The following is a 26,588-nucleotide window of genomic DNA, read 5'->3' as shown; positions in this document are numbered from 1 at the left end:
CGGGAGTTGAGGGGGGGGGTTTGGTGGGGAAGGGGGGGGGGGGGGGGATGTCCGGCTCCTTACTCCAGAGAGAAAATGCGCTTCTCGGGGTGTGGGCTCTGCAAAAACTGGAGCACCCCGACACCTGCCTAAAAGCCCCTTGCGCCCCCCTCGTGTGCCGTATCGCGTGGGGGGATCACCCCGCGTTCAGCCGTCCGTGGGCAGGCACAGGGACACGGGCTGCTCTCCCCGGCACCGAACTGCTGCGTCTTGCACCGGCGGAGTTACTCGTGCGTGAAATGAGACTGATTTACACCACTGCGAGTGGTGGGTTTGCACGTTTTGTCTGCTGGATGTCTGCCTGGAGCTGAAACTGAATGAAATTCCAGGGAAATCAATGTCTTAAGTAATGGCAATTTGAGTACATCCTAGCGTTTATATCAACAATGGAACTTTTTTTTTTTTAAGCAGATGCCAAATGATGTGACAAACTATGTATGTAATAAGACCTATATTCTTACACTTGGGATTTGTTTCCAGCCTCGTGAGAATGTCAATTGATTTCAGTGGTGCTAATGACAAAATTAAAATGTAGATATTTTCATGGTCCGGGGTATAGGGCTGGAAAATACTGCCCCCCCCCCCCCTCCAAAATCTGTAAACTGTGTTCATATTTAGATGACAAGTTAACTAGTAAATGTGAGTGTGTGCTTTCATAACAGAAAATGACTTCTCCATGCAACAAAAGATTAATTAACATCCCCTTCACTTTGGAATATCAATAGCATCTTCCATTTCTTTAAGGTAATTTGTGTAGTTTTTATTAACTGCAAATTGAGATAAAGCATACTACTTTTATTTCTAAAGGAACCACTTCAACATACAGCTCTTTAATTACTCTGATTTTCAACATAACATGTAATCCTAAACTTAAGACACTTAATATTGCAGTGTGCAGTTTACAAATCAAAGTACTATATTTAGGCTACTAGTACATCTGACAACATGCATTGTCTTCTTACATTGTCCTTAGCTAAAGGTTTTAATATTGTTTTCACTAAAAAGGAAATGAACACTTTAAGTAGAAAGCCTGATTAGATAGGTACTGTGCAAAGGAAGATGTCTGGAAAGTGAAATCTGAATCAAAGCCCTGTCGGTGATTTAATTTTTTTGTGGTAGTTATTTGTGTGAATAATATGAGTATGAATGGGATGGTGTCAGTTTATCTATGTTCTTCTCATTCCATAGTCTAGCATAACTATTACACTTTCTCTGCCATTGTCATTTACTTTGATACTGTACATTCACTTGTACGCTGGGGATAGGGAGGAAACGTGTCAGGACAAAAAGCTACGGTATATTATATATATTTCTTCTGCTCTGCTCTCTGATTTCCTCCCTTCCCCTATAGTATTTTTATAACACCTCTCTCATTTTCTTCTTTTGACTTTTCTTTATTTCCTGTTCCTGAAGCAAAAGCTGGTTTTCAATTAGAAGAGTAATAAAAGAATTCCTCTCTCCGCCGCTGCCCCTGCACGCAGCAGTCAGCAGGAGGTGCGGTGCAGCTGCCTGGTCAGCAGCCTTGCACTCTTTGAAGGAACTGGATTGCTGTGGGCAGCCCGGAAAATACCAGCCCTCGAGGAGCCGAGTACGAGCGTCAGAGTTCTTGCTCTGAGTAACTTTGATCTCAGAGGTACATGAAACAAATAATTGCGAACAGTAGAATCTATTCAGAATTGGAGATGACAAGAAAATGGGGATTAAATGAGTATTTTAGAAGGTTTAGATGTGATTAAAGGTATTCGTAGGCTGGAAACATAATGTGAAGAGGAAAGAAATGTCACTTTAGCTACTGATCTTCTATATTCAGCCTTCTTTTGGGGCAAGAAGTGAAAAAATATTTTAAAATCTCATCCGATGGCACTCAGAAATGTTTTTGTGTGTAATACACACATAAATACTTTCTGTAGGTGTCCACTTGTGAAAAGAGGTGTCAAAGCTGCCTTTATAGTCCTAATTTGGTTGCTTAAATGTAGGCATCTGGCACCATTTGAGTTTCCCTAGAGTCTCTGGAATACACCCATGGGGCCGGCAGATGCGAAACCTCTGGGAGACTTGGGTCTTTCTGGAGTGGCAGAGGGTGGGACACCTTTGGCATCTCATGCTTCCTGCAGGCAACTGCGTTACACGGCCGGTGTAGTCAGTGGCATCTGGGAGCTACTCAGCTATCAAATGTTAGATGTTGTTTTCAGAGCAAGCTGTATAGGTTTCATTATTTTAGGGGTATTTTAGACCTAGCTTGTGTAAGGACACTTTCATTTAAATGCCTGCGGCTGAACCACACCTTTTACATGGAGGAGGACCACTAGCTGAAAAAATGAGGGAATGCTAGTTGGTGTGTGGATTTGTACACAGTGGAAGGCTACCTCTACAGTCAGTAAAATTATAGGGAAGAGGTTGGCTTATATTGACCTTGCATTTGTTGCCTATATTGGAATAAGACTGTAGCATTCATAATTGTATTTTTTCCTCCTCTTAGTGGTAATAAAAACTTCACAGCCTTATATCAGTAAATCATGAAAATTATAATTCTGTTTCATTTGAGGGCTGCCATGTGTCTGTATTTTGAATATATGTTAGCTCAAAACACTGTGCATTATTTCATATAATTAGCTTTGCAGCAACTGTAGTTCATGTTATCTGTGAAGGGGCAAAAACAGCTTTATCATCATATGCAAAAATGGCAAATATATGCACAAAGGTGATCTTGAGTTTGTGTTACCATTCACATAACACAGGATGTAATGGTGTTGAAATTGGCAACTGATATTCAAGACAAATGAATATCTTTAACAAAACCAAGGTTTTTATTGCTACCCCCCAACAATGAAGAAACCGAACTGCTCAATCTTCTGCAGCAGTGATTTGTGAACTGTAGTATAGACTTAAGTTCAGCCTCGTCACATGCTACATTGAAACATTTATCACTTTCATACTGATTTTAAATGTTAGTTGCAAAAATACTTTGTTTTTACCTGTCTGCTTCTGTGCTACAAGTCTGGTGGTGTTTGAACTGTACAGAAAAACCTTACTAATTTATAGATAATAATTGTATGGAGAATCAAACAAGATGCAAAACATGTAACTAATTACAAAAAGGCCTCAAAGGTTTGGCTTTTTTAATTTTATTTTTGTATATATATAATTTCAATTATTTAAAAAAATAATTATTGTCTGCAAAATACTTTTTAAAACATATCTGTATTTCCTATGCTCAATTTCTGGTATTGTAACGTAAACAGCTTTCTTGAAGAATTCCAATCTCTTACCCCATATGTGCTAGTAAAGCTAAAGCTTTTAGCATGCTCAATTTCTGGTATTGTAACGTAAACAACTTTCTTGAAGAATTCCAATCTTTTACCCCATATATGCTAGTAAAGCTAAAGCTTTTAGCTTATTTCAGCACCTTGTTTTTCGGACACATTAAATGGGAGCTCTCAACTCTCTTTATTCTCTTTGTTGCAAATAAGACTTTTTTCTCTGTTTTCCTTCTCCTGGAACCTGTAGAATAGCAGAATAGGATGGACAGTAAACCAGCCACCCTTGCCTTCTCTGCAAAGGGTTTCCAGTAGGTACGTCAGTGAACAAACTGCAAGCACCAAGAAGCTGAATTCCATGGCTTATTGAAAAATGTTACATTTGCTGGAACTGTAGAATCAAAGGGCTCCCAATGAGGTAGAAGAAAGCGCTGGAGTTATTTTTTTCCAAGTTCTCAGCAGGTTTTTTGATGTTTGTCATTTTTGTTTGTTTGTTTTGAGTTGTTTTTTTCAGGAATCAATTAGACTTCAGCAACCTTTGCTTTGGGAGGTCGTATATTCAGCTGTGAGAACAAGAAGCATAATAAAGAGTGAAGACTGATTAGTATAAATTTTCTTGCAAAGGCTTTTTGATGGAGAATAGTTCTGCATGTGAAGTTGAATAAATGATACAAACTATGCTTGAAGGATGAGGTAGTCTCAGAAAAAGTTGGTGTGCAATGCTCTTTTGTTAATTCAAGTTAAAATATTCTTGCTAATTCAGTTTTATGTAACAATAGAAGTCTGTTTAAAATCCAGATAAGATTACTTTGATGCAACTCCAAAATGATCTTTGAATTTTAATTTGGGTTTCTAGTATGAGTTACATTCAGGTAATTTGGATTTTGGTTCTATCTGAAGTCAAGTCAAGACTTTTCTTTTTGGTGTGTGCAGGTGGAGGTACTTCTCGTTACTCTGTCTAACTGACATTGAGATCTCTGGAAGAGGTTTTAGGTAGAGACAAAAAGTGAGTTGCTCTATCGCATCAGTTATTGATGTTCATTGTTATGTCTGTTTTTGTAAGAACTGTTGTCTACAATATATTTTTTTGTGTGCGTGAGCATACTTTGTTGTTTCCTGAATGCAAGTATTATTTTCTCTCTGCATCCACAAAATGATCACTATGAAACAGTTCTTAAAACATTTTGGAATCAAAACCAACAAAAGACGGACTCATCTTTGTAGTAGTTTTCCCACCTCTATCTCCCATATTCCAGCTTCACTAGGAAGTCAGCAGTAGTTGTTCTGGCTGCGATGACCTGAAAGGTGGTGTCCATACTGCTAAATAGAGGACAGGGAACCAACTCCTGGTTCTTGTGCTTGGTGGAATAGATTGGCTCATGTCTACATTGTTTAAGGCTGGTATCCTGTAGAAGGGACTGGCTGTCCTCAATCGTGTTTGCCCTTGAGACTTCTCTAGATCCAGTATGGTGCTCTTGTAATGCTAAGGCACTATGGATTTTTGGGGCTCCCTTCCCCTAGAATTGAAACAGCCTTAAAAATAGGAAGGTTTTTCACAGGCAGTGGGTGCGGTGTAACATGAATGCATGTTTTGAGCTATGAGTTCTAATGTGGATGCATGGAGGGATGACTATATCTTGCTTGGGTGCCTGCTAGTAGCAGGAGGATGATCTTAAAGGATGCTAGGAATGAACTAGGCATGTCCTACAGTGTTGCCTACGGTGTCCTCTGAAAGCAGTAGGTAGAATGCAACATCTCTAGAAGTGCAGCTGGGCACTGCATTGAGAGAAGTCCTGGTGCCACCTGAACAGAGCCACAGAAGGAGGTGAGGTGATGGTTCAGCAGTGAGGATAGTCAAGGCCAGGTGCCTGAGGCTGATCCCTGCCTCTCTTATTTAGCAACACTGAAGTGCTTCACAGGGGTTATAATAATGGCGGTTAATTATAATGATGGTGATTAATTCGAAGTCTGTCCTGGTGCTTGTAGCAAAAATGAGTTAACAGATATTAAAGGGCAAGCATGAGAAGGACTCATGACTGATACAGGTTGCAAATCCATTTTGCAACAAACTCTTGGTTTTAACAACTGCTTCCAGGCCCTGTGGCACTTCAGTGCTGGCTTTTAAAAGGTTGTTTATCATGACAATCCTAGGTCTGTTTTGGAATTTTTCAGACTCTAGATTTGATCTCATGGAAGTATTTATCTGAGTAGACATGTAGATATTTACCACACATCTTATATTTTTCTTTTCTTCTGGGAATTAAGATCCTCATCTGGTGAGCACTTGTTTATCTCAAGGTACTGAAAAATGGATTTGTATGGCTGAGACTGTGAATAAAAGTTTGAACTTGGTTCCAGATCTTCTGGAAATAGGTAAACTGATACCTCATTATAGTTAAATTTTGTTCTTGCTGTGCTGTTTTTAAGTACATCTAGAAAAACATGAATCGCCAATCTAGATGGTTGTAATTTGTAAAACCTCTCATATACTGTAACTGTTAATATGTATTTATTACAGGCTAAGTTATTTCACTTTTTGCTGTCTTGTGATCATGTCTAAAAACAGATTGCAGTGTGGAGTCTTCAGAATTTGGTACTGAATAGAGCCAGTATTCCTTATTGGAGCAGAAAATGTTTTCTCACTGTATTTCAGAATAATTGGTTATGGACAAAACAATTCTTGTGGAAGACAGGAAGATTTTTGGATGTGAACACACAGAAAATAAGTGTGTGGGTTTTTAACATGGTTGTACTGAAATGGAACAAACTATTTCACTTGCTGGTTTTCATACCCTCTTCTGAAACATTATCTGTGAGCTGTTACTTGTTCTGTAGCTCTATAAAGAAACAACTACAAAGCCACTCTGGGTTTTGAGCAACGGCTCCATTTTTAGTCAGTTGGGTTCTTTTGCATGTTTTATTTGGTTAGTTTTTCCTGACCATTGAAAGCAGCTGCGTTTAATGAGCTGGAACAAAAGTAGGTCAATAAAATGTACTTTATATGCACGTGATTAGCAGTCTTAAAGTATAAAACAAAGTTCCCTTAGGGTTGGGAATGATATCCATGTTAAGAAGATGCTGCTTAAAAAAATACTTACCATAGAATCAAGGGAATAAAAGAATATTGAAGAGTCAGCTGAAACAAAAAACAAATATTCATTATTATTTTAGTTTTGCTGGAGTGTCTTCTTGCTAAATGTCTTATTGAAGCTATGCTAAAGCCCATAGTATTCCTAGGTAAAATTTCATATTAGCTCCTGCTTTACAAGAGGTAAAGTGCAAAAGGTTTGAAAGCTAAGCAGTGCCTAACATTTATTTAAAGTATTAAGCACAGTTTGGGTAATAGACCTAATCTTCAGGTTATTTAATTTTAATACTAAACAAGTATTCTGTATGTATGAGCCCACATACACGTGGAACTGCATGTGAGGAAATGCTGTGTATATTATTTGTTAATACCTGAAATGTAGTAGTACCTTTTAATTAAAAGAAAAAAAGACTCTAAAAGTTTATTAACTAACCCTGTAAAGTGTGAATGCTTTTATGTTGTTAGTAAAACTAAACGGTGTATGTTACAACTGAGAGTAGCGTCAGGAAACCATGGCATCCTTTTTTTTTCCCTCTTTTTCTTCTGCACTAGGAATAGAATTGAGTTAAATGTAATGACCTTGCTGTCATAAATGTGTTCTCAAATGAAGGTCAAAAAGAAGAAAAAGTAGTTTAGATTGGGAAATCTAGAGCCTAAAGCCAATCAGAAGTATATATGGTTTACCCTTTTACATTTTCGTGGCAGAGATTTGAGGCTAAAGCATGATAATCTCCATGTGTATTTAGTGTCACTGACTTTAATCAGTACTAGAAGCTAAACTACTTATGGCATTTTCCCCTTTTTAACATCAGTGAATTAATCTTTACTACAATAACAACTAAACCAATGTGTATAGTAGTCCTGAAATTACACAAGGAGAAGGGAAATAGATGGGTTGTACGAAAATTGAATGGCAAAACCCTGTAGTTCTGTTTATCTACTGGCTGGTGCCTTCCCCAAGGTCTCTGATAGCCCATGTGAGTAAATCTTTCTACCCCTGTGCTGGAGAGGGACACCAAGTGCCTGGAGCTCAGCATGGAGCTGAAACACAGCCAGCAGGACTGTGAGGACTCCGTATCTGGGAAGAGTGCTGCTGCATCCCACAGCGAAGATATGCCAAAGCCCAGAGCCCAGATCAATAATTGCCAAAAAGAATTCTTGCTTCCTGAAGGAAATCACAAATGAAATTATCACAAGATCCCACCACTGTGGTGCTGACAAGGTTAGAATAATATAGGAGCAGCGGGTTATCTTCTGGATATCTCAAAATGAAATAATTTTAGTGGTTTTGTCATCATAAAACTGATGTGTCTTTGAGAAAAAGCCGAGCTCAGGGTTGTTCTGAGTTAGCTTCTGTGTCAGTCTCTTAAGTAGTTGCTGAGCATGTTTGTTGACAAAGACGGGCTTTGGGCAAGGTCAGACATGAATTTAACATATAATTTCTAACAGCCGTAGAGGTTTCGGCAACCTAGGAGTTCAAAATTTAATCCAGATATTAGTCCAATTAGGTGAATTGCTAAAATGATGAGTTTGTGCTGAACTGTTCAGCTTCTGTTTCTTTACGCTGTCTTACAGGACAAAAATGTTCTCTTAATAGGATATTTGCATTTTAGAGTTCCAATTCAGCTGTGCTTAAATCAATGGATATATTAGTTACCAAATGTAAATTTGAGTAGCAGTATTAATAATGGTGGCCCAGACACCTGAAAATTCATGCATGTGGGTCAAAAAAAATCTGTCTCAGATTTGTAGTATCACAAGTGACCTCCATTCTCCGTGCACTCTTTCTTCATAAGTCATGCTGGCTAGAAGCTTCTTTATTGAAGATAAAAGACTTTCCTGGAGCAGCAAAATTGGAGTTTTAAGAAAAAACAGGTACTGCAAGGAATTGTAAAATTGCTTGGTTTGTCAATGTGAGGCCAATAGTCAAATAGTAATAGATCAGGTTATATGACAAATTCTTTCTTTTCGAGCTCTCTGCTGATTTGTTTGAAGGTTAGTAAAAAGAAATCATATGCACAAATAATGAAAAAAATAAATAAGTAGAGGATTACTTTTAAATAAGCAAATATAAATAAAACCCTACCTTTTCAGAAAAGAAACTAAAGAACATATATAGGGGAATAAGGAATACAGTAGGTCTGAAATTGGTATGGCATTGAAATGTATCCAAACAACTTAATAACATGGTTCCTCTCTTTTACAGTGTGTAACGTGACTAGATAGGCATTCCTGCCTTTTTTTCAACAGTAGTGAGTTGGTTTTTGTTACAAGTAGAAAATAATATTTAGTAGCCAAAAAGGAAAAAAGGATGTTGTAATGCAATACTGTGAATATTGCTATCAGTATAAACATTTTTTCTCTTGATGTTTGTCAGGTGTATTGCTGCTGGCATACTACAGACTATACCTTGGCTTGTCTTGTACCGTGATATTCTTTGTGTGATAAACTCCTTGAGAATAAAAAAAATAAAATGGGAGAGAGAACTGCATGTCATACCTGTGGATAGACCTTTCTGGTATGATGAGTAAATATTGCTGCAGGCTTATTTATCATTTCTTTAATTTGTTTGTAGGTGGGTGCTACATTAGTCCATTTTTCTACTTGCTTTTTAAAAAAAAAAAATAAAATTTCACTTAGTGTTGCTAATATTTAAATTAATTAGTATTCAGTGTGATAGCAAACGTATCTAATCACGAGCAAGAGGATTTAAAAGGATTAATAGAAACTTGCAGTGTTTTAGTTCCTTAAACAATGTCAACTTAGACGTGTTTTCCCTTAGAGTAATTGCAGCTGAAGTTATATGTGTTTTATATACATGCTGCACAACTCGCCTCTGGAATAGGTACTATTACCATAGCTTTAAGCCTTACATTTATTGATTTGAGTCATGCATTGCTAATCTGCTCTCCTGACCCATTCCCTTGAGTAACCTGCTGTCTCTTTCCAGAATCAAATTTTGCTTAAGCCATCACCACTGCCCTGATAAAAAGATGTAAGTTTTAAACCAGTGTCCTAAGAGCTACAGCGGTAGGCTGCAGAGAAACAAACTTTCAAGTTTTTGTTCAAGTTTCAGCTTTGCCTGTTTTGGAATCCTAGGATGTGGCCAGCCTTATTAAGCACAAGCATCTGAAGTGGTTGCTTGGCATCCTGTGACTTGGTGCTGCACCTTCCCACTTTTTACTTTTAGCTGCACTGCAGCAATTGCCCTCTGCAGAGAGACCCCCACCCAGAGCGGTGAATCTGCATTATATTGCTCTTATGGGATGTAGCAGTTTCTGCGTCTGCTTTGTTTCATCCTGGCCTGTGATTTGGACTATTGCAGGGCAATTGCCATTATTTTGTGAGGAAGAGTGGGATGAGAGGAGTCCTCAATATTTTGGGGCTGGGGTCGTGGTGTCTGGGACTGGGAATGTGGGAATCTGCAGGGAGGTAAGGATGGTCAGCAGTGCTGAGGCCTCAGTTTGGAGAGCTGCTATGGACTGGGAGGTTGGAGTCAGTGTCGTCAAAGGATTGAAATCTGGCTTGGGGAAACATGGGGCATGCAGTGGAGATGGAGGAGAGGAAGGCTGTATAAGATACTATATAGATTCAGAGGTTGTAGAGCACTTGTGAACTGTATTTTTAACTGTTGCTTGGAGGCAAGCAACTTAAAGGCTGCCTCTGACACTATGCACATTCTTTGGGATGCATAACAGAAATACTAGAGCTAATAAATAGGTAATTTAATAGACCACCTTAATTTTGCAGCTTTAGTTTCATTCTTTGGCTGAATTGGAAGGTCAGAGGATGGAATATTAAAGTTTTCGCATGGCAAGAGATTTGCAAAGGCAGCTGGTCAGGAGAAATTATTTAGTTTGTAAGTTGTGAAAATATACATACTGAAGAACATGGAAATTCTATTTTTAGATAAATTATGAGGACATTATGAGGCCTTCAAAAACATCAAGCTGTATGAGGAAAAAGATATCTTGTAGCAATAGTGTAACACTTAGGATTCTTAATACTTGTGGTTCAGTGATTGATACCTGCATTAGAATAGAGTTTGAACTTTTGGTTGTGATAATGAAGGTGTTCAACTTCCTGGACTATGGTTTGTGGATGTACTAATCAGTGTGTGTTAAACTGCTACTGGAAACCACTTCAAATAGATTTACAGGGATTTCACTTGCCTTAGTTCATTTTCACATCCAGAGGTTACGCTCTTAATGTTGCATGCTACCATGAAGGCAATCTCAGATTTGTGAACTGTGTGTAGTAGTAGGATTTCTTAAAGTATCTACTGCTTTTCCTTTAATATAAAGATACGTACTGCTGCTTATGTCTGTGAAACGGATTTATTTCAAGGCACGCATTTTTACCATGAGCAGTAAACTATTCTTGTTTGTGCATGGAGTCAAACTTTTGTCTTCATAAATATGGAATTGTATCAGTTCTTGAGCAACAGTGTTGTAGAGAGCAAAATGGTCTCCGCTCCGCCTGCTTTTCTCCAGGCTAAACCACCCCACTTCCCTCAGCTGCTCCTCATAAGACTTGTACTCCAGACCCCTCATCAGCTTTGTTGCCCTTTTCTGGACACATTCCAGCAGCTCAATGTCCTTGTAGAGAGGAGCCCAGAACTGTACACAGTACTCAAGATGGGGCCTCACCAGTGCTGAGTACAGGGGGACAATCACTTCTCTAGTCCTACTCACCACGCTGGCCCTGATACAGGCCAAGATGCTGTTGGCCTTTTTGGCCACCTGGGCACACTGCTGGCTCATGTTAAGCCACCTGTCAACCAACACCACCAGGTCCTTCTCTGCCAGGCAGCTCTCCAGCCACTCTTCCACAAGCTTGTAATACTGCATGGAGTTGTAAATCCTAGTACAGGACCCAGCACTTGGCTTTGTTGAACCTCAGACCACTGGCCTCAGCCCATCCATCTAACCTGTCCATATCCCTCTGCAGAGCCTCTCTACCCTCCAGCAGGTCGACACTCCCACCCAACTTGGTGTCCTCTGCAGACTTACTGAGGGTGCACTCGATCCCCTTATCCAGATCGTTGACAAAGATATTTGTCCTTGTAGAGAGGAGCCCAGAACTGTACACAGTACTCAAGATGGGGCCTCACCAGTGCTGAGTACAGGGGGACAATCACTTCTCTAGTCCTACTCACCACGCTGGCCCTGATACAGGCCAAGATGCTGTTGGCCTTTTTGGCCACCTGGGCACATTGCTGGCTCATGTTAAGCCGCCTGTCAACCAACACCACCAGGTCCTTCTCTGCCAGGCAGCTCTCCAGCCACTCTTCCACAAGCTTGTAATACTGCATGGAGTTGTAAATCCTAGTACAGGACCCAGCACTTGGCTTTGTTGAACCTCAGACCACTGGCCTCAGCCCATCCATCTAACCTGTCCATATCCCTCTGCAGAGCCTCTCTACCCTCCAGCAGGTCGACACTCCCACCCAACTTGGTGTCCTCTGCAGACTTACTGAGGGTGCACTCGATCCCCTTATCCAGATCGTTGACAAAGATATTTAAGAGAACTGGCCTCAGTACTGAGCCCTGTGGGACACCACTCATGACCAGCTGCCAACTGGATTTAACCCCATTCACCACCACTCTCTGGGCCCAGCCCTCCAGCCAGTTTTTTACCCAGCAGAGAGTACTCCCATCCAAGCCATGAGCAGCGGCTTTCTCCAGGAGAATGCTGTGGGAAATGATGTTAAAGGCCTTAATGTCTTCCACAAGCTTGTAATACTGCATGGAGTTGTAAATCCTAGTACAGGACCCAGCACTTGGCTTTGTTGAACCTCAGACCACTGGCCTCAGCCCATCCATCTAACCTGTCCATATCCCTCTGCAGAGCCTCTCTACCCTCCAGCAGGTCGACACTCCCACCCAACTTGGTGTCCTCTGCAGACTTACTGAGGGTGCACTCGATCCCCTTATCCAGATCGTTGACAAAGATATTTAAGAGAACTGGCCTCAGTACTGAGCCCTGTGGGACACCACTCATGACCAGCTGCCAACTGGATTTAACCCCATTCACCACCACTCTCTGGGCCCAGCCCTCCAGCCAGTTTTTTACCCAGCAGAGAGTACTCCCATCCAAGCCATGAGCAGCGGCTTTCTCCAGGAGAATGCTGTGGGAAATGATGTTAAAGGCCTTAATGAAGTCCAAGTAAACAACATCCACAGCCTTTCCGTCATCCACCAAGCAGGTCACTGTTGTAGAAGGAGATCAGGTTTGTCAAGCAGGACCTGCCTTTCATGAACCCATGTTGACTGGGCCTGATTGCCTGGTTGTCCTTCATGTGCCACACTCAGGATGATCTGTTCTGTGATCTTTCCAGGCACAGAATGTCAGGCCTGTAGTTACCCAGGTCATAATTCCAGCCCTTCTCGTGGATGGGCATCATCTTTGCTTGATGCCTTTCAACTGGGGCCTCCCTGGTTTGCCAGGACTGCTGGTAAATGATGGAAAGTGACTTGGTGAGCACTTCTGCTAGCTCCCTCAGCACCCTTGGGTGGATCCCATCTGGCCTTATAGACTTGTATACGTCCAGGTGTTGGAGCAGGTCCCTCACTATCTCCCTTTGGACTGCGGGGACTTCACTCTGCTCCCTGCCCCTGTTTACTAGCTCAGGAGTCTGGGTACTCCGGGAATAACCAACTCTACTACTAAAGACTGAGGCAAAGGTGCGATTAAGTACCTCAGCCTTCTCTATCATCCTTTGTCACCATGTTACTGCCTTCATCTAATAAAGGATAGAGATTCTCCTTACTCCTCCTTTTATTACTAATGTATTTATAGAAACTCTTTTTATTGTTCTTAACATTCAAAACCAGGTTAAGTTCTAGTTGGGCTGATTCTGTAATTTTCTTCCTACATAATTTTAGTTAGTCTCCCCTTCTATTTTTTGTTTAACAAAAGCTGTTTTCTAGGTATTTGTTCATTGTGTACTTCTGTTTTGTAGTAATCAATGTAATTATCTCTTTCTCTAGGGGTTGATCTCCAGGTTTGTACTTCTAAAAATCCAACATGTTGTACCAAAAAGATGGAAGAAAGATATCAGACTGCAGCGAAGCAAGATATACAGCAGGTGCTTCAAACATCAAGCGCTATGTTAAAATTCTTAATATCTCGTAATGCAGCTGCTTTTCAAGGTAAGGCTTTCTGCTTTTTGTTTCCAAACTTGTTCATACTTTTCTTGATCTTCATCTTTGATTAGTTTGTGCATGTAATAAAGGTTATCTGTTAATTTTTAGTTTCTCCCTATGCTTTTATGCTTTCAAAGGAGTATTAAATCATGCAGGTAATTAGAATTGCTTTTGGAATTTGTGACTGTTAAAAATACATATTTGAGAAAAAGTAAGAAACCATTTTAGTAAGATGCTTTGATTTGAATTGTAAACCAGTACTTGGCGTTTCTCTTGAACCTCTTTAATTTGCATGATACTAAAATGCAAAAATATTGCCTGGAGTGCTACAAAAGAGAGATTTTATTACTCTAGTATTTCTGCCTGCCATGTTCTGTGTCTTTTTATTAATAGAAATATTTGGGTAGTTTGCTTTTCAGGTTCATTTTTGGGATCTAGTTTGGTAAGCTTTCAAGTTCCTAAAAAAAATTAGCAGAACTAAACCAACTGCCTGGGGTCATAAAATGGGCAGCAAAGTTGACTCTGGGGTCCTAAAGCCTTCTTTTTTTTGAAATCTAATGCTGTAAACAAGTTGTAGTTGCTCCCTGCTTTCTGGGAGTACTGCCATTTAGCCTGCCTAACACAGCTGTCAATGGGTGTCATCGTCAGGAAATCATTGGTAAAATGTGTGAAGAAATCTCTCCCTCCCTCTCTTCTGCCTTTTTTCTTCTTCCAACTTCTGTATATTAGTTCTCTTTTTTGCACCATGATAGTATCATATGTTGTACTGCTTTGCTGACCTAGGGCTGTAGACTCTGTAGAACTCAGTAACCAGCTGTACTTTTCTGAAGTGAGGGCTGTCCTCTTTTCTTTGGTGTTTTAACACCACCTCCTTTCCTCCACCCCTAGAAAAAAATAAAGCAGCAACACACAAAAAAACCCTTAGGTATCTAGGTAACATACTTGTGCAATTCCAGGATTATCCAATCTTCATAAGAACGGTATTTAAGTAACATTTAAGGGAACTTATGTGAAATCAGGATCCAGAAACTACAATTCTGTTGCTTTTATGTCCTGATGAGCTCAGTCAGAGGTGTGTTTTCAGAGTGCATGTGGTGTATATCTTCTCTCTAGGCGAGTGCTCCCTGAAAGGCAGGGATATGCATGTACTTTTGAGGAGAAATGGTTGTGCTTCCCTCGGGTGCAATCTTGAGCAGATATTCAGGGTGCGTGTTCTAGACCCTTTTCGGCTTGTAAAGATTCAAATTGTGTCTCCTGCCGGTCCAGGAGAGTGCCCCAAACACCAATTCAGAGTCTAGTGTGGGATATACACACTTCTCACTCTTTCACTAATGCTGTTTTAGAGTGTAGAAAGGAATTCAAGAGGCACTGACACCAAGAAAGGAGCCTGCCTCTGCAGCCTAGTGATGATACTTTCTCCCCGTAGACAGATGGTTTCAGGACTGCTTGAAAATTTTGGATTTTGAACTCTAGGAACATAATAAGACATTATACCTGGTCTGAATTCAGTTTTGACCCTGCTTTGAGCAGGAGTTTTCACTAGTGACTTCCCAGATGTCCTTTCCAGTCTGAATTACCGTATGACAGGGTCTCTGCCTTGGCATTCACCAGCAATTCTTTAAGCATTCCCTTAATGTATAGCTGCGGCTGGGCCGTGCAGCTGAGAGTGCCATTGCCTCTCCTGCTGCTTTGGCAACTGGACAGGCATCTCAGCACTTACACAGAAAGCGTGAAGGGGCTGCTTGTGGTGTGTCCAGAGGGCAGCAGGTGTCGTGGGCATTGCCACGTTTGCCACCTGCCTCTTTTTGAAGTCTGTTGAGCTTGGATGCCTTGGCCTAAAAGAGGCGAACTGGATACAAACAGAACAAATAGGTAATGTTTTCTCTCGGTTTCTCACATATTCGGTAGAGAGAGGTGGGCAGCTAAACTAAATAATATGTACCTGCCTCTGAAGGTCTTCAGAGGTGTATTTTCTCTCTGTATTAAATACACTCTAGAGATTCTAGATCCTAGACTAACACTTTAGGATGGCTTTGTTCATGAAATGAGGCATCTGTCTGCCTGTCAGTTAACTGTCTGTCTGTTAACAGATGCTCATATGTATCCTTATATGAGAGTAAATATAGATATATATTGACCTATCTTTGCCACCTTATCATAGAATCATAGAATTGCCCAGACCGGAAGGGACCTCCAAAGGTCATCTAGTCCGACCTCCCCGCAGTCAGCAGGGACACCCCCAACTAGACCAGGTTGCCCAGGGCCTCATCGAGCCTCTCCTTGAATATCTCCAGGGATGGGGCCTCAACCACCTCCCTGGGCAACCTGTTCCAGTGCTAGCTTGAAGCCATTGCCCCTTGTCCTGTTGCTGCAGGCCTTTCTAAACAGGTTCTCCCCAGCCTTCCTGTAGGCTCCCTTCAGGTACTGGAAGGCTGCTATTAGGTCTCCCCGGAGCCTCCTCTTCTCCAGGCTGAAACACCCCCAGCTCCCTCAGCCTGTCCTCGTAGCAGAGGTGCTCCATCCCCCTGATCATCCTTGTGGCCCTCCTCTGGACCCTCTCCATCAGGTCCATGTCCTTCTTATATTGAGGGCTCCAGACCTGCACACAATACTCCAGGTGAGGTCTCACCAGGGCAGAGCAAAGTGGCAGAATCACCTCTCTGGACCTGCTGGCAACACTTCTTTTGATGCAGCCCAGGATGCGATTGGCCTTCTGGGCTGCAGCTGGGCTGCAGCTGCACACTGCCTGCTCATGTCCTTCTAATGTTTATTAAAAACCTGTGGTTCTGTGTTGTGGTAAGTACTGCCTGCTGACAATAACTCTATTGACAATTTTCAAATGTTGCAAAAATTCCAAGTTTCTTAGGACATGTCAAGCTATATGGTGCAAATTGCCCCACTTGTGTACTGCTTTCTAGCAAGTACTGTTGCAGTGTTTTCATAGAATCATAGACTCGTCTAGGTTGGAAGGGACCTTAAAGATCATCTAGTCCAACCATCAACCTAACTCTGACAAAAAAATAAATAAGAAATAGAGAATAAAAATTACTAAACCATATTCCTGAGGACCATGTCTACCTGTCTTTTGAACACCTCCAGGGATGGTGCCTCAACCACTTCCCTGGGCAGCCCATTCCAATGCTGGATAACCCTTTCCGTGAAGAAATTTTTCCTAATATCCAATCTAAACCTCCCCTGGCACAACTTGAGGCCATTTCCCCTTGTCCTATCTCCTGTGACTTGGGAGATGAGACCCTGCTTCTCTACACCCCCCCTTCAGGTAGTTATAGAGCACCATAAGGTCTCCCCTCAGCCTCCTCTTCTCCAGACTGAACATTTTCCTTACATTTCAGGGTGTTTCAGAGCATGTATTTTTTTTTTTTTCACTGTGAATCTTGTTTCATTTTAATACCTTTTGAGGAGTGGTAAGGGAACAGAAGGGGTGAGAATGAAGCTAAGTAAGATATTAATCTGGTAAGTGGGAGACATTATGGAGAGCAAGAAATCATTCTTCCCTTGGGAAGGGTGACTAGAGAACTTAAGCTGTATGATAATCATGCTTTAAGACAGTTAATTTGATAGGATAATATTCTTGCACATCTTCGTTTTTAGTATTTATTATCTTAATAATAACTGAGGAAAAGATTGTGAATGCTGTACAGGGATTGCTCTAACATCTCCATTCTAATGGTAACCATAAAAACAAATGTTTTTTCAACCTTTATTTTATATGCTGTAGACCTATATATATACGCACTCTCCTTTTGCAGAGTTCTTAGATGTTACTTGAAGGTCACACTGACCCTTGTCTGTATTCCCAAACAGAAGAGAAACATGTGTCATCAGGGTCAACCCTTGTATAGTCACAACGCAGTGCCAATTTTTGCGTAGGGAAAAAAAAATTCCTACAGTTTGTAACAACTTGGTGAGGAATTGAGTAGTCATCTAAGAATCTGGTGCTTTGGAGTGGGATGGAGCTCTGTGTGACAGAATGGCAGATCTTGTGTCACTTCACTATTTTTCCACACCAAGAGCTCATGACCCTTTAAAAAATGGCAATTTATGACAGAACAAGATCAGAGCTTGTCTGGTTAAATGGGAAGTTTAGAGATAATTATTCGGTTGTGCAGTCTGAAAGCACTTTTCTTTGTGCTACTATATTTCGCAACTCTAGTACTGTACAATTGATTTAAAAATATGGAACTGTGAGTCATTTATGAATGTGGCAACCTGTCACCAAAACAGTGGACTTGGGAAGTATGCTTCTGTAAGAAAGAGGTAATAAACTGCTTTTTTCAATATAGCGTTTTCTGACCTTTTTATTACTATGTAGGAGAACTCTAATGTCTTTGTGATATAAGTTCTGGAGTATATTGAGTCAGGTTTACTGATACAGTTTCATGTTCTTCTGTGAAATTATTACTACACAATAGATCAGTGTCCACTTTAACCTAGACCAGAATTAAGTGAAGTTAAATTTTGTATCATATTGTTTGAGGCCACGGTACAATTACTACATTTAAATATGATAAAGTTGTAGTCAGTAGCTGAAATAAATTGTGTGAACTAGAAAACGTGTTGAAATCTTCTGAGCTGCTTTCTCTGGTAGCATGGTAGGCCAAAAAGAAATAATGGAATTATTTGTTCATCCTTGTAAAACTAAATCTGCCTTGACATTGATTCAATTGTTTTCCATTTGTGAAGTTTTCTGAAGAACGATTTGAAGATTGGAAAGTGCTTTTAGCAAGAGCTGCTGTATATATCACTCATGGTTTCAAATGATAGGTGAGAATGAAGCTAAGTAAGATATTAATCTGGTAAGTGGGAGACATTATGGAGAGCAAGAAATCATTCTTCCCTTGGGAAGGGTGACTAGAGAACTTAAGCTGTATGATAATCATGCTTTAAGACAGTTAATTTGATAGGATAATATTCTTGCACATCTTCGTTTTTAGTATTTATTATCTTAATAATAACTGAGGAAAAGATTGTGAATGCTGTACAGGGATTGCCATAACATCTCCATTCTAATGGTAACCATAAAAACAAATGTTTTTTCAACCTTTATTTTATATGCTGTAGACCTATATATATACGCACTCTCCTTTTGCAGAGTTCTTAGATGTTACTTGAAGGTCACACTGACCCTTGTCTGTATTCCCAAACAGAAGAGAAACATGTGTCATCAGGGTCAACCCTTGTATAGTCACAACGCAGTGCCAATTTTTGCGTAGGGAAAAAAAAATTCCTACAGTTTGTAACAACTTGGTGAGGAATTGAGTAGTCATCTAAGAATCTGGTGCTTTGGAGTGGGATGGAGCTCTGTGTGACAGAATGGCAGATCTTGTGTCACTTCACTATTTTTCCATACCAAGAGCTCATGACCCTTTAAAAAATGGCAATTTATGACAGAACAAGATCAGAGCTTGTCTGGTTAAATGGGAAGTTTAGAGATAATTATTCGGTTGTGCAGTCTGAAAGCACTTTTCTTTGTGCTACTATATTTCGCAACTCTAGTACTGTACAATTGATTTAAAAATATGGAACTGTGAATCATTTATGAATGTGGCAACCTGTCACCAAAACAGTGGACTTGGGAAGTATGCTTCTGTAAGAAAGAGGTAATAAACTGCTTTTTTCAATATAGCGTTTTCTGACCTTTTTATTACTATGTAGGAGAACTCTAATGTCTTTGTGATATAAGTTCTGGAGTATATTGAGTCAGGTTTACTGATACAGTTTCATGTTCTTCTGTGAAATTATTACTACACAATAGATCAGTGTCCACTTTAACCTAGACCAGAATTAAGTGAAGTTAAATTTTGTATCATATTGTTTGAGGCCACGGTACAATTACTACATTTAAATATGATAAAGTTGTAGTCAGTAGCTGAAATAAATTGTGTGAACTAGAAAACGTGTTGAAATCTTCTGAGCTGCTTTCTCTGGTAGCATGGTAGGCCAAAAAGAAATAATGGAATTATTTGTTCATCCTTGTAAAACTAAATCTGCCTTGACATTGATTCAATTGTTTTCCATTTGTGAAGTTTTCTGAAGAACGATTTGAAGATTGGAAAGTGCTTTTAGCAAGAGCTGCTGTATATATCACTCATGGTTTCAAATGATACATTGCCCTCTGTGTTATTTGCAATGGGAAGAACTACTTTGAAGTTCCAACTTCTTTCTTTTTCTCTGCTTCATAATCCTCTGTATTTTAAGTGTGATATAAATAAACTAAAATCCAAATACCTGTGAAGCCCAATTTATATTAATCAGATGAAACAGAATGATTCTATTTAAAGTCATAAAAGCAGACAGGCTGAGAGACCTGATTGTCAAACTGTTATTGTACCGTGGGATGAGGGTCTCGAAAATGTCTTTGGTTCACCAGTTAATGCTCTTCATTCTCTGTTGCTCTGCAGACCTTTCCCACAGCTATGATCGTGTGGGCTGAAGAAGTAGGGAATTCTAATGATGTGGGAAAATTATTATACCCACTGGTTGGTTTAAGGAGCAAAGCTGTTATACAAGCCTTATTCACGTCAGAAATCATCTGTTGAGATAGTATTTTGATTACTTTATAATACAAAAGCAGGATGAACAGTGTGCTTAAATATAATTTAGAATTGGACCCAGTATGTCTATATATACATAAAACATAGCATTAAGGGGCTGTTCTAAGTGCAGAAATCTGGAGATTTAAATTAATACTTAAAATTTCATTATTAATCTTGAGTTTTCTTTCTGTATTACAAGCAAGTCTTTTATAATTCTTTAGGGATTTTTTCCCATTGTATCTCATTCTTATCTTTTAAATACTTACTTGCATACACATATGCTGTGCTACAGGCATTCTTGGAGTGTATATACACAGGGATCTAATGGGCTTTTGTAATAACAGTTTTCACCACATCAGTCTTTTGTTAAATTGTACTTTTTTAGTATGCACTTATGCTCATGCATTCTTGTCTCAGACTACTGTTATTTACTATCACTTAATTATTTCTCCTAATTGCAATAATACCTGAGTTACAATTAAGTTGACATAGGTACACTTGCCAAAGTTTCAGACTCAGTTATTTGTTGAATACAAATTTTTTTTCGTAATCATATTTTTGTTAGTGTAGATGTATGCTAATTTAGAATTTTTATACTTTATGTAGTGCTCATACATTAGAAAAAAACTGTGAAATACAAATTTAAAGCATCATTCCCTTGGGAGCAGTGGCTATAAAAAGTTTGCATTTTCACAGAACTGTGGATGCCTGCTTCCTGCTTATTCAGAGAATTCTGGGAAACTGATTTGCTGGCAAAATGTAGAAGTTTGAAAGAAGACTGAACTCCAACAGAAGAAAGCAGTATAAAGTTGGTAGTTTAGAATGAATATTTAGTGTTGTTTCAAAGATAGATGGTTACATCTATATGTTTTACGTAGCCTTTCAGATTTCCAAGATTTCTAAGTACATATGGAAAAGTTTTCACTGGTATTTTTATTCTCTCTGTTAAGAAAACGAAAAAAAGCATTAGCAAGTCAATTCTTGTTGAAAGACAGAACTCAAAATAATCTTGACAAGTTGGAGACAAAGTCTAAAATCATGTTGTTCCACAGGAACAAATGCAAGGTGCTACATTTAATTGGGGAGAAATAGTGGAAGACATAGCAGGATGAGGGTAACTGGGAATAGATCGGTTCTGTAGGAAAAGTTCTGGGAGTAACGATGGATCAAATGCTGACAGAGGTGAGCAGTTTCATGCTCTTACGAGGCAGCTCTCGTTGAAGGATTCTTAAACGGGAGAACAACAGAGAAAGCAGTTTCATGCTCTTACGAGGCAGCTCTTGTTGAAGGATTCTTAAATGGGAGAACAACAGAGGTTTGTGGACTGAAACTTTTCTATTTTGCACTGGTAAAATGGAGGACTGGTGTTCAGTTTCAGGTAGTTTACTTGAAGAACAACATGGACCAGTTGGAAAAATGAGAGCAAAAATATGCTCTGAAATATAAGCCTGTAATTTAAAAAAAAATGAACAACCTTATTTCCTTTAAAATGAGAAACCTAGGGAAGAATTGCGCTATTCCTTCAAAAACATAGGTGATGACTGTGTAGAAGAAAGTAGTTATCTGAACTCTCTCATGTAATGGATTAAAAAAAGTGGTTTCATACTGTAGCAAAGGAAATGCAGGCTCCATATGAGGAAATATTTTCCAATGACAACATCAAAATGCTTTTGATGAAACTTTTGGGGGGTTTCCATGTCCAGAGGTCTTAGAAACAAGCTGACAAGACAGCAGCTGCCATATGTTGCAGATATGACTGATTCTGCTTTGGGACCAGGGGTTAGACTAGGCTGCTCAACAGGCTTTTCTCAGCCCTACAACAGGCTTAAAATATGATTACAAAGAAGGGTTAAAGGAATTGAATGTTTGAACTAGTTTTAAACTTAATCTATGGATGCTATGATCTGACAAAAAATGGTTTGTGAATTTCTTTCCAAGAAGACAACACATTTCTGTAATATAATGTAACAGGGTGGACTGCTTCAGCCACAAAGATGCTTACAAATGAGTTTAAATTTAGAATACTCTATTTCAATATTAAAAGAACATGAATTTGTCCAAAACTTTGTTCATGAAATATGATTTCATTATTTATTATTCTTACAGTGGAACTCTTGTGTATAGAGCTACTAAATCTGTACATTGTCATTTGAATAGATACTTAGTAATTACACTATTATGAACTACATATTCCATGTGGGAAATTCAAGGAATCTTGCTGTTTTTATAACATAGTCTTATTTTTAGACCCTTTTTTTTTTTTTTTTCAAATTGCATCTCAGTGAACCTGGCATACTGCTTAGGAGAAATGGAATCATCTACTGCATTTTCAAAGGGTTTGTGAGAGGTAAACCAAACTTTCTTTCCCAGCAAAAGTGAACTAAAATTGTATGGGTTTAGTTGGAATTTTTAAAGATAGATGCTTTCACATCTAAAATAGGTAAATCTAATTGCATTGTAAGTGACACTTTTAATTATAAAACCATCTTGTAAAACAGCAAATAGGAAAAGTGAGGGAGGGTAGAATTGCATCAAATTGGAATTAATCAAATAAACATTAAAATACATTATTACAAAACCTAACAAACCAAATACTTTTTTTTTTTTCTGTAGATAACTACACCTGTACTTTAAAAAGTAGACAATGAGTAATAAAGTGAGAATGAAACCAGAAAATCTGCAGGAAAAGAATAAAAAACAAACAAAAACTGAACAGCAAACATAAACCTGGGAGGAGAATTTTTCTCCTGCTGAGAAAAACAATCTGAAGTCATTGCTAGACACCTTAGGGCATGTAAAGTGTCACTAGAAACCTGTGGTTAGACAAAACTGAACTAAGCCCTGTGTCACCTTTGACTGTAAGGAAAGCTTGGACACTTAGATGTCAAATATTTAGATACCTACACTGATGTGTCTGGAACTGTGCCCCAATGTATATATTATACACACTAAAGTAAGAGCCCTCAGAAGTTCCCTACTCTGTGAAACCTTTACAGCCACTTTGTCTCATGTAGCTCAAGGGTGTTGAGTAAGGTCTGGGAACACAAGCAGGTTATTGAGCAATAAGCTAATATTTGAGTTTCCAGCCTATCGACTACTTAGAGGCGACTGCTTTTATCCTGAAGTAAATGAAAGCTGGCACTTCCCTCCTGCCAGAGAGGTAGAAATGTGGAAGTAGATTCTGTACACAGAATGTGAAACCTGCATTTCACCCCTTTCGTTATCATGTGGCAGTTCACTTACCTGCAAAATAGGAAGTGATTATCTACTTTTCTTTCTGTTCTTTTTGTGGAATGAAGCAGAAAGGTGTGTCTGTCTCATTATGAAGTAGGTGATACGGTGATTTTAACAGTGGCAACGAAAGAGACCTTTACTAATATAAAGCAGGTCATCCGCAGGCGTAGGTAACTGTACTTTGAATCTTAAAAGCTATTGATATAAGTATCGTCAATTTTTAATAAATCTGTGAATCTCAGCTTGCATTGAGAGATGGAATCTCAGCTTGCATTAAGCATTGCATTGGACTTAGGTCTGTGCAGGCTAGAGGAATGCTGTGCTAGAGGTCTGCTGATCCTGGAGTTCCAGAAGAGAACATTTTATATTCACCCTCTAAGTGCATCTAAAATGCATATCCATAGCGGCTCACAAAACCAGAATGCTACAGATTTTCTGTAGAACAGCTGCATAGCCTTTCAGCTCATGTATAGTAGCCATTTCTGTAGGATTTTTGGTTAGTGTCTGAAAACGCAGCAGATGACTGAGGACAGTTGGCTGTTTCTGGGTTATTTACTTTGCAGTGTGTAACTCCGATCTTTACCTGTTGCAGCTGTTCTGGCCTGCGTAGCTGCTTAATTCATTGGGACAGAAGCAAAGGGAAAAATTAGCTCTGTAATTCAGTGGTTAGGGTACTCATCTGCAACAAAGGAAGGTTGCATGTTGCTGCTCCAGTGAGTAATTTTAATTATTTGCATTATCTATAAATATAGTCTGCACTGGCATAGTTTCACCTGCTAGACCCGAATCACCTTAGTTTTTTTTTTTTTCAAGGCATGTACGAACTTTGTGCTGGATATACTTCCAGTTTTCCATATCTCGTTGATTTTGTTGTTGCCCTTTTCAATGGATCCTGTACAGTCACCAGGACTTTAAAAAGATGGTATTGCATGCTGAATGGGACCCAATTAACAAAATTCTCTTAAAGAATGGAGAGAGATGCATCTAATTTCCAGTGGATGTTCCCCTCCACCACCACTACCACTGTGATAGCTGTGGCCTGATGGCTTGTTTTGAATGAGATAAACTTGTGTGAAGTATAGGATAGATGTTCTGCAGGATCAGGCTTTCATGATCGAGACAATTTATTGCAAATCAAATTAATGTGTTATTTTTATACTGGAGTATAGCATGTCTTCTGTGCTTGTGTAAAATGTATTATGTATGTATAAATATTTATTGTTAGATGTCTAAAAATAATGAAATATCCAAAGTGCTCTTTTTTCTTTATGCTGTACCTACAAGGTTTTTGTGATTTGTAAGATGGGATAATACAGTGATAATTTGCAAGGTTTTTAGAAATACAGGACTAGAAATTTCAAGTTATAGCACAGCTTTGCATTGTGCTGCCATTATGTCATGGCAATTTTAAACTTAAGTAATTTGTAAGCTAATTTTCTTGCTTTTGCCTAACACAATTTTAACTTCATATTATTTTAAACAAATTGGTGGGAACGTAAAATATCTGATTATCACCAATAAGTATTTAGTTTTGTCAATCCTGATATGTTACTTAAAAGCTGCAAGGAAGAATTCTGTAAGCAAAGTAAGGCCTAGTTCAACCATATTAAAATTCTATTTACATTTTAATTTGCTTTCTGCTGTGTGACTGTGTTATACTGAAGCTATTACCTGGCTCAGTGGTCCCCACAGACAATTTCCCTTTCTCATTCTGATTTTATTGTAAATGATTGTCAGCATAGTACAGGAAACTGCAAATTCAATTTTTATCAGTCCCATGAGGGGCTTGATTCTTCATGACTTATTCTTGTTGTTTTAAAAATAAATTGAAATAGCCATCTAACTTAAGGGTTTCCTTCAGAGTACAGGATTAAAATCTGTAATTTCTTTTATGCAAGGGCTTTTCCTTTGTTGTGCTATTAGGTAGAAGCTAATATTTAAGGAAATTTTGTAGCGATTACCCCCCTTGGGAGAGATTTGGTTCTTCGTTTAATATTTCCATTTTATTTTTAATGGTTCATTAAGCTGGCCTTTTTTCTTTCTTTTACACCTGGTGATCCTAAACCTGCTGTTTTCTTTTAAAGATAAAGTTTCCTTGAGTATTTATTATAATTTAAGATTTAAATATAGCCCTTTCTGTACTCACTGCACTTAGACCTTACTGTGAAACAGATCAATGACCCCTTTGGTTTAAAGAACTTTGATTTTGCTTCCTCTCTCTGTGCTGTGCTACTGTAAGACAAAATAGGCAAGAACGTGGAAGATGAAGTATTGCAAAGTTAGAAGGGGACCGTGAGGAGAAGAGAAGGTAACTACATAAGAAAAAAGAAGGTTAGTGATATAGTGCAGTGTGACCCTCCCACAGGCAAAGGTGTTAACATGAAATCATTGGAATGGGATTCAGGACTTGATTCTGTTGTACAACAGGCATCCATCTAGTGCTGTTTTAGCTGTCATAGTGTGTCCTGTCTGTCCTCCAGGCCTGCCCCTACAGGGAGGTGCTGGTCCTGTTTGTCCTCTGTTCTGTTTACTGATCCTGAGGGGGATGTCCAGCATAACCTCAAGAAAAGCAAATGACACAATATTTTGGGCAAAAGATTGAAGTTCACTCTTTCAGACTGTCTACATCTAGTGTCTATGTGTGGCGTAGGAGCATTTGGTCCCGTAATGCTCAAGGAAATAAGATCAAGTATGTCTGTTCTAAATGGAGTTAAGTAACTCCAATGACCACACCTGTATTAACAGCTTTTAAATACATAAGCTGTATATAGGGTTTATATATTTATATTTTTAAAGTGAAGGATTATGTTATATTAAAGCCTTAGATGATGTCACCATTGCAGAACAGTCACTGGAGCCTGAGGTGGGAGGAAGGAAAAAAAAAAGGCAATTCAAATTGCTGGGCTTCAGGAACATCACACTTTTTGAATTAGATACAGTACAGACAAGATAGTAGGGTGAAAAAAATCGTTATTGTAGGTTTGTTCTTGCTACTAACTACAGATTTGCTTCCGTAGTTGAAATAGTTCTTTGATACTCAGCTTTCCTCCCTACAGTTGCTATGGTACTTAGTGCAACTGGAACAGGAGCATACTGTCAGGCAGATTTGGGAAGGTGCACTGAGGCTCAAGCTTTTTGCATATCTTCTTAAAACACAGCTCCTCTTATAAAACCAATCAAGAGCACTTATACTAGGAACTTAAATAATTAAAACTATCCATGTCAATTCAAGATCTTTAAAAAATACCCAAGCATCAGCTTATGT

At 39.1% G+C, this 26,588-nt stretch overlaps 1 protein-coding gene across 13 annotated transcripts in view; it reads left to right on the top strand.

The window, feature by feature from the left end:
* GPC5 (glypican 5) overlaps positions 1-26,588 on the top strand; it is a 730,043-nt gene that overhangs the window by 468 nt on the left and 702,987 nt on the right. For all 13 annotated transcript variants that reach the window (XR_001413541.1, XR_001413540.1, XR_001413542.1 and 10 more), the window contains exon 2: positions 13,377-13,538. Coding sequence is in view for 10 of the 13 variants with exons in the window: in XM_014955522.1 (XP_014811008.1) it covers positions 13,377-13,538 (162 nt within the window). In the remaining 3 variants the exon portion in view is untranslated. The remainder of the gene's footprint in view (positions 1-13,376; positions 13,539-26,588) is intronic.

The sequence above is a fragment of the Calidris pugnax genome, unplaced genomic scaffold (genome assembly GCF_001431845.1).
Source record: "Calidris pugnax isolate Ruff unplaced genomic scaffold, ASM143184v1 scaffold153, whole genome shotgun sequence".
NCBI lineage: Eukaryota > Metazoa > Chordata > Aves > Charadriiformes > Scolopacidae > Calidris > Calidris pugnax.
Note: the sequence above shows the minus strand (reverse complement) of the source record. Positions and strands in the feature narration are given on the sequence as shown.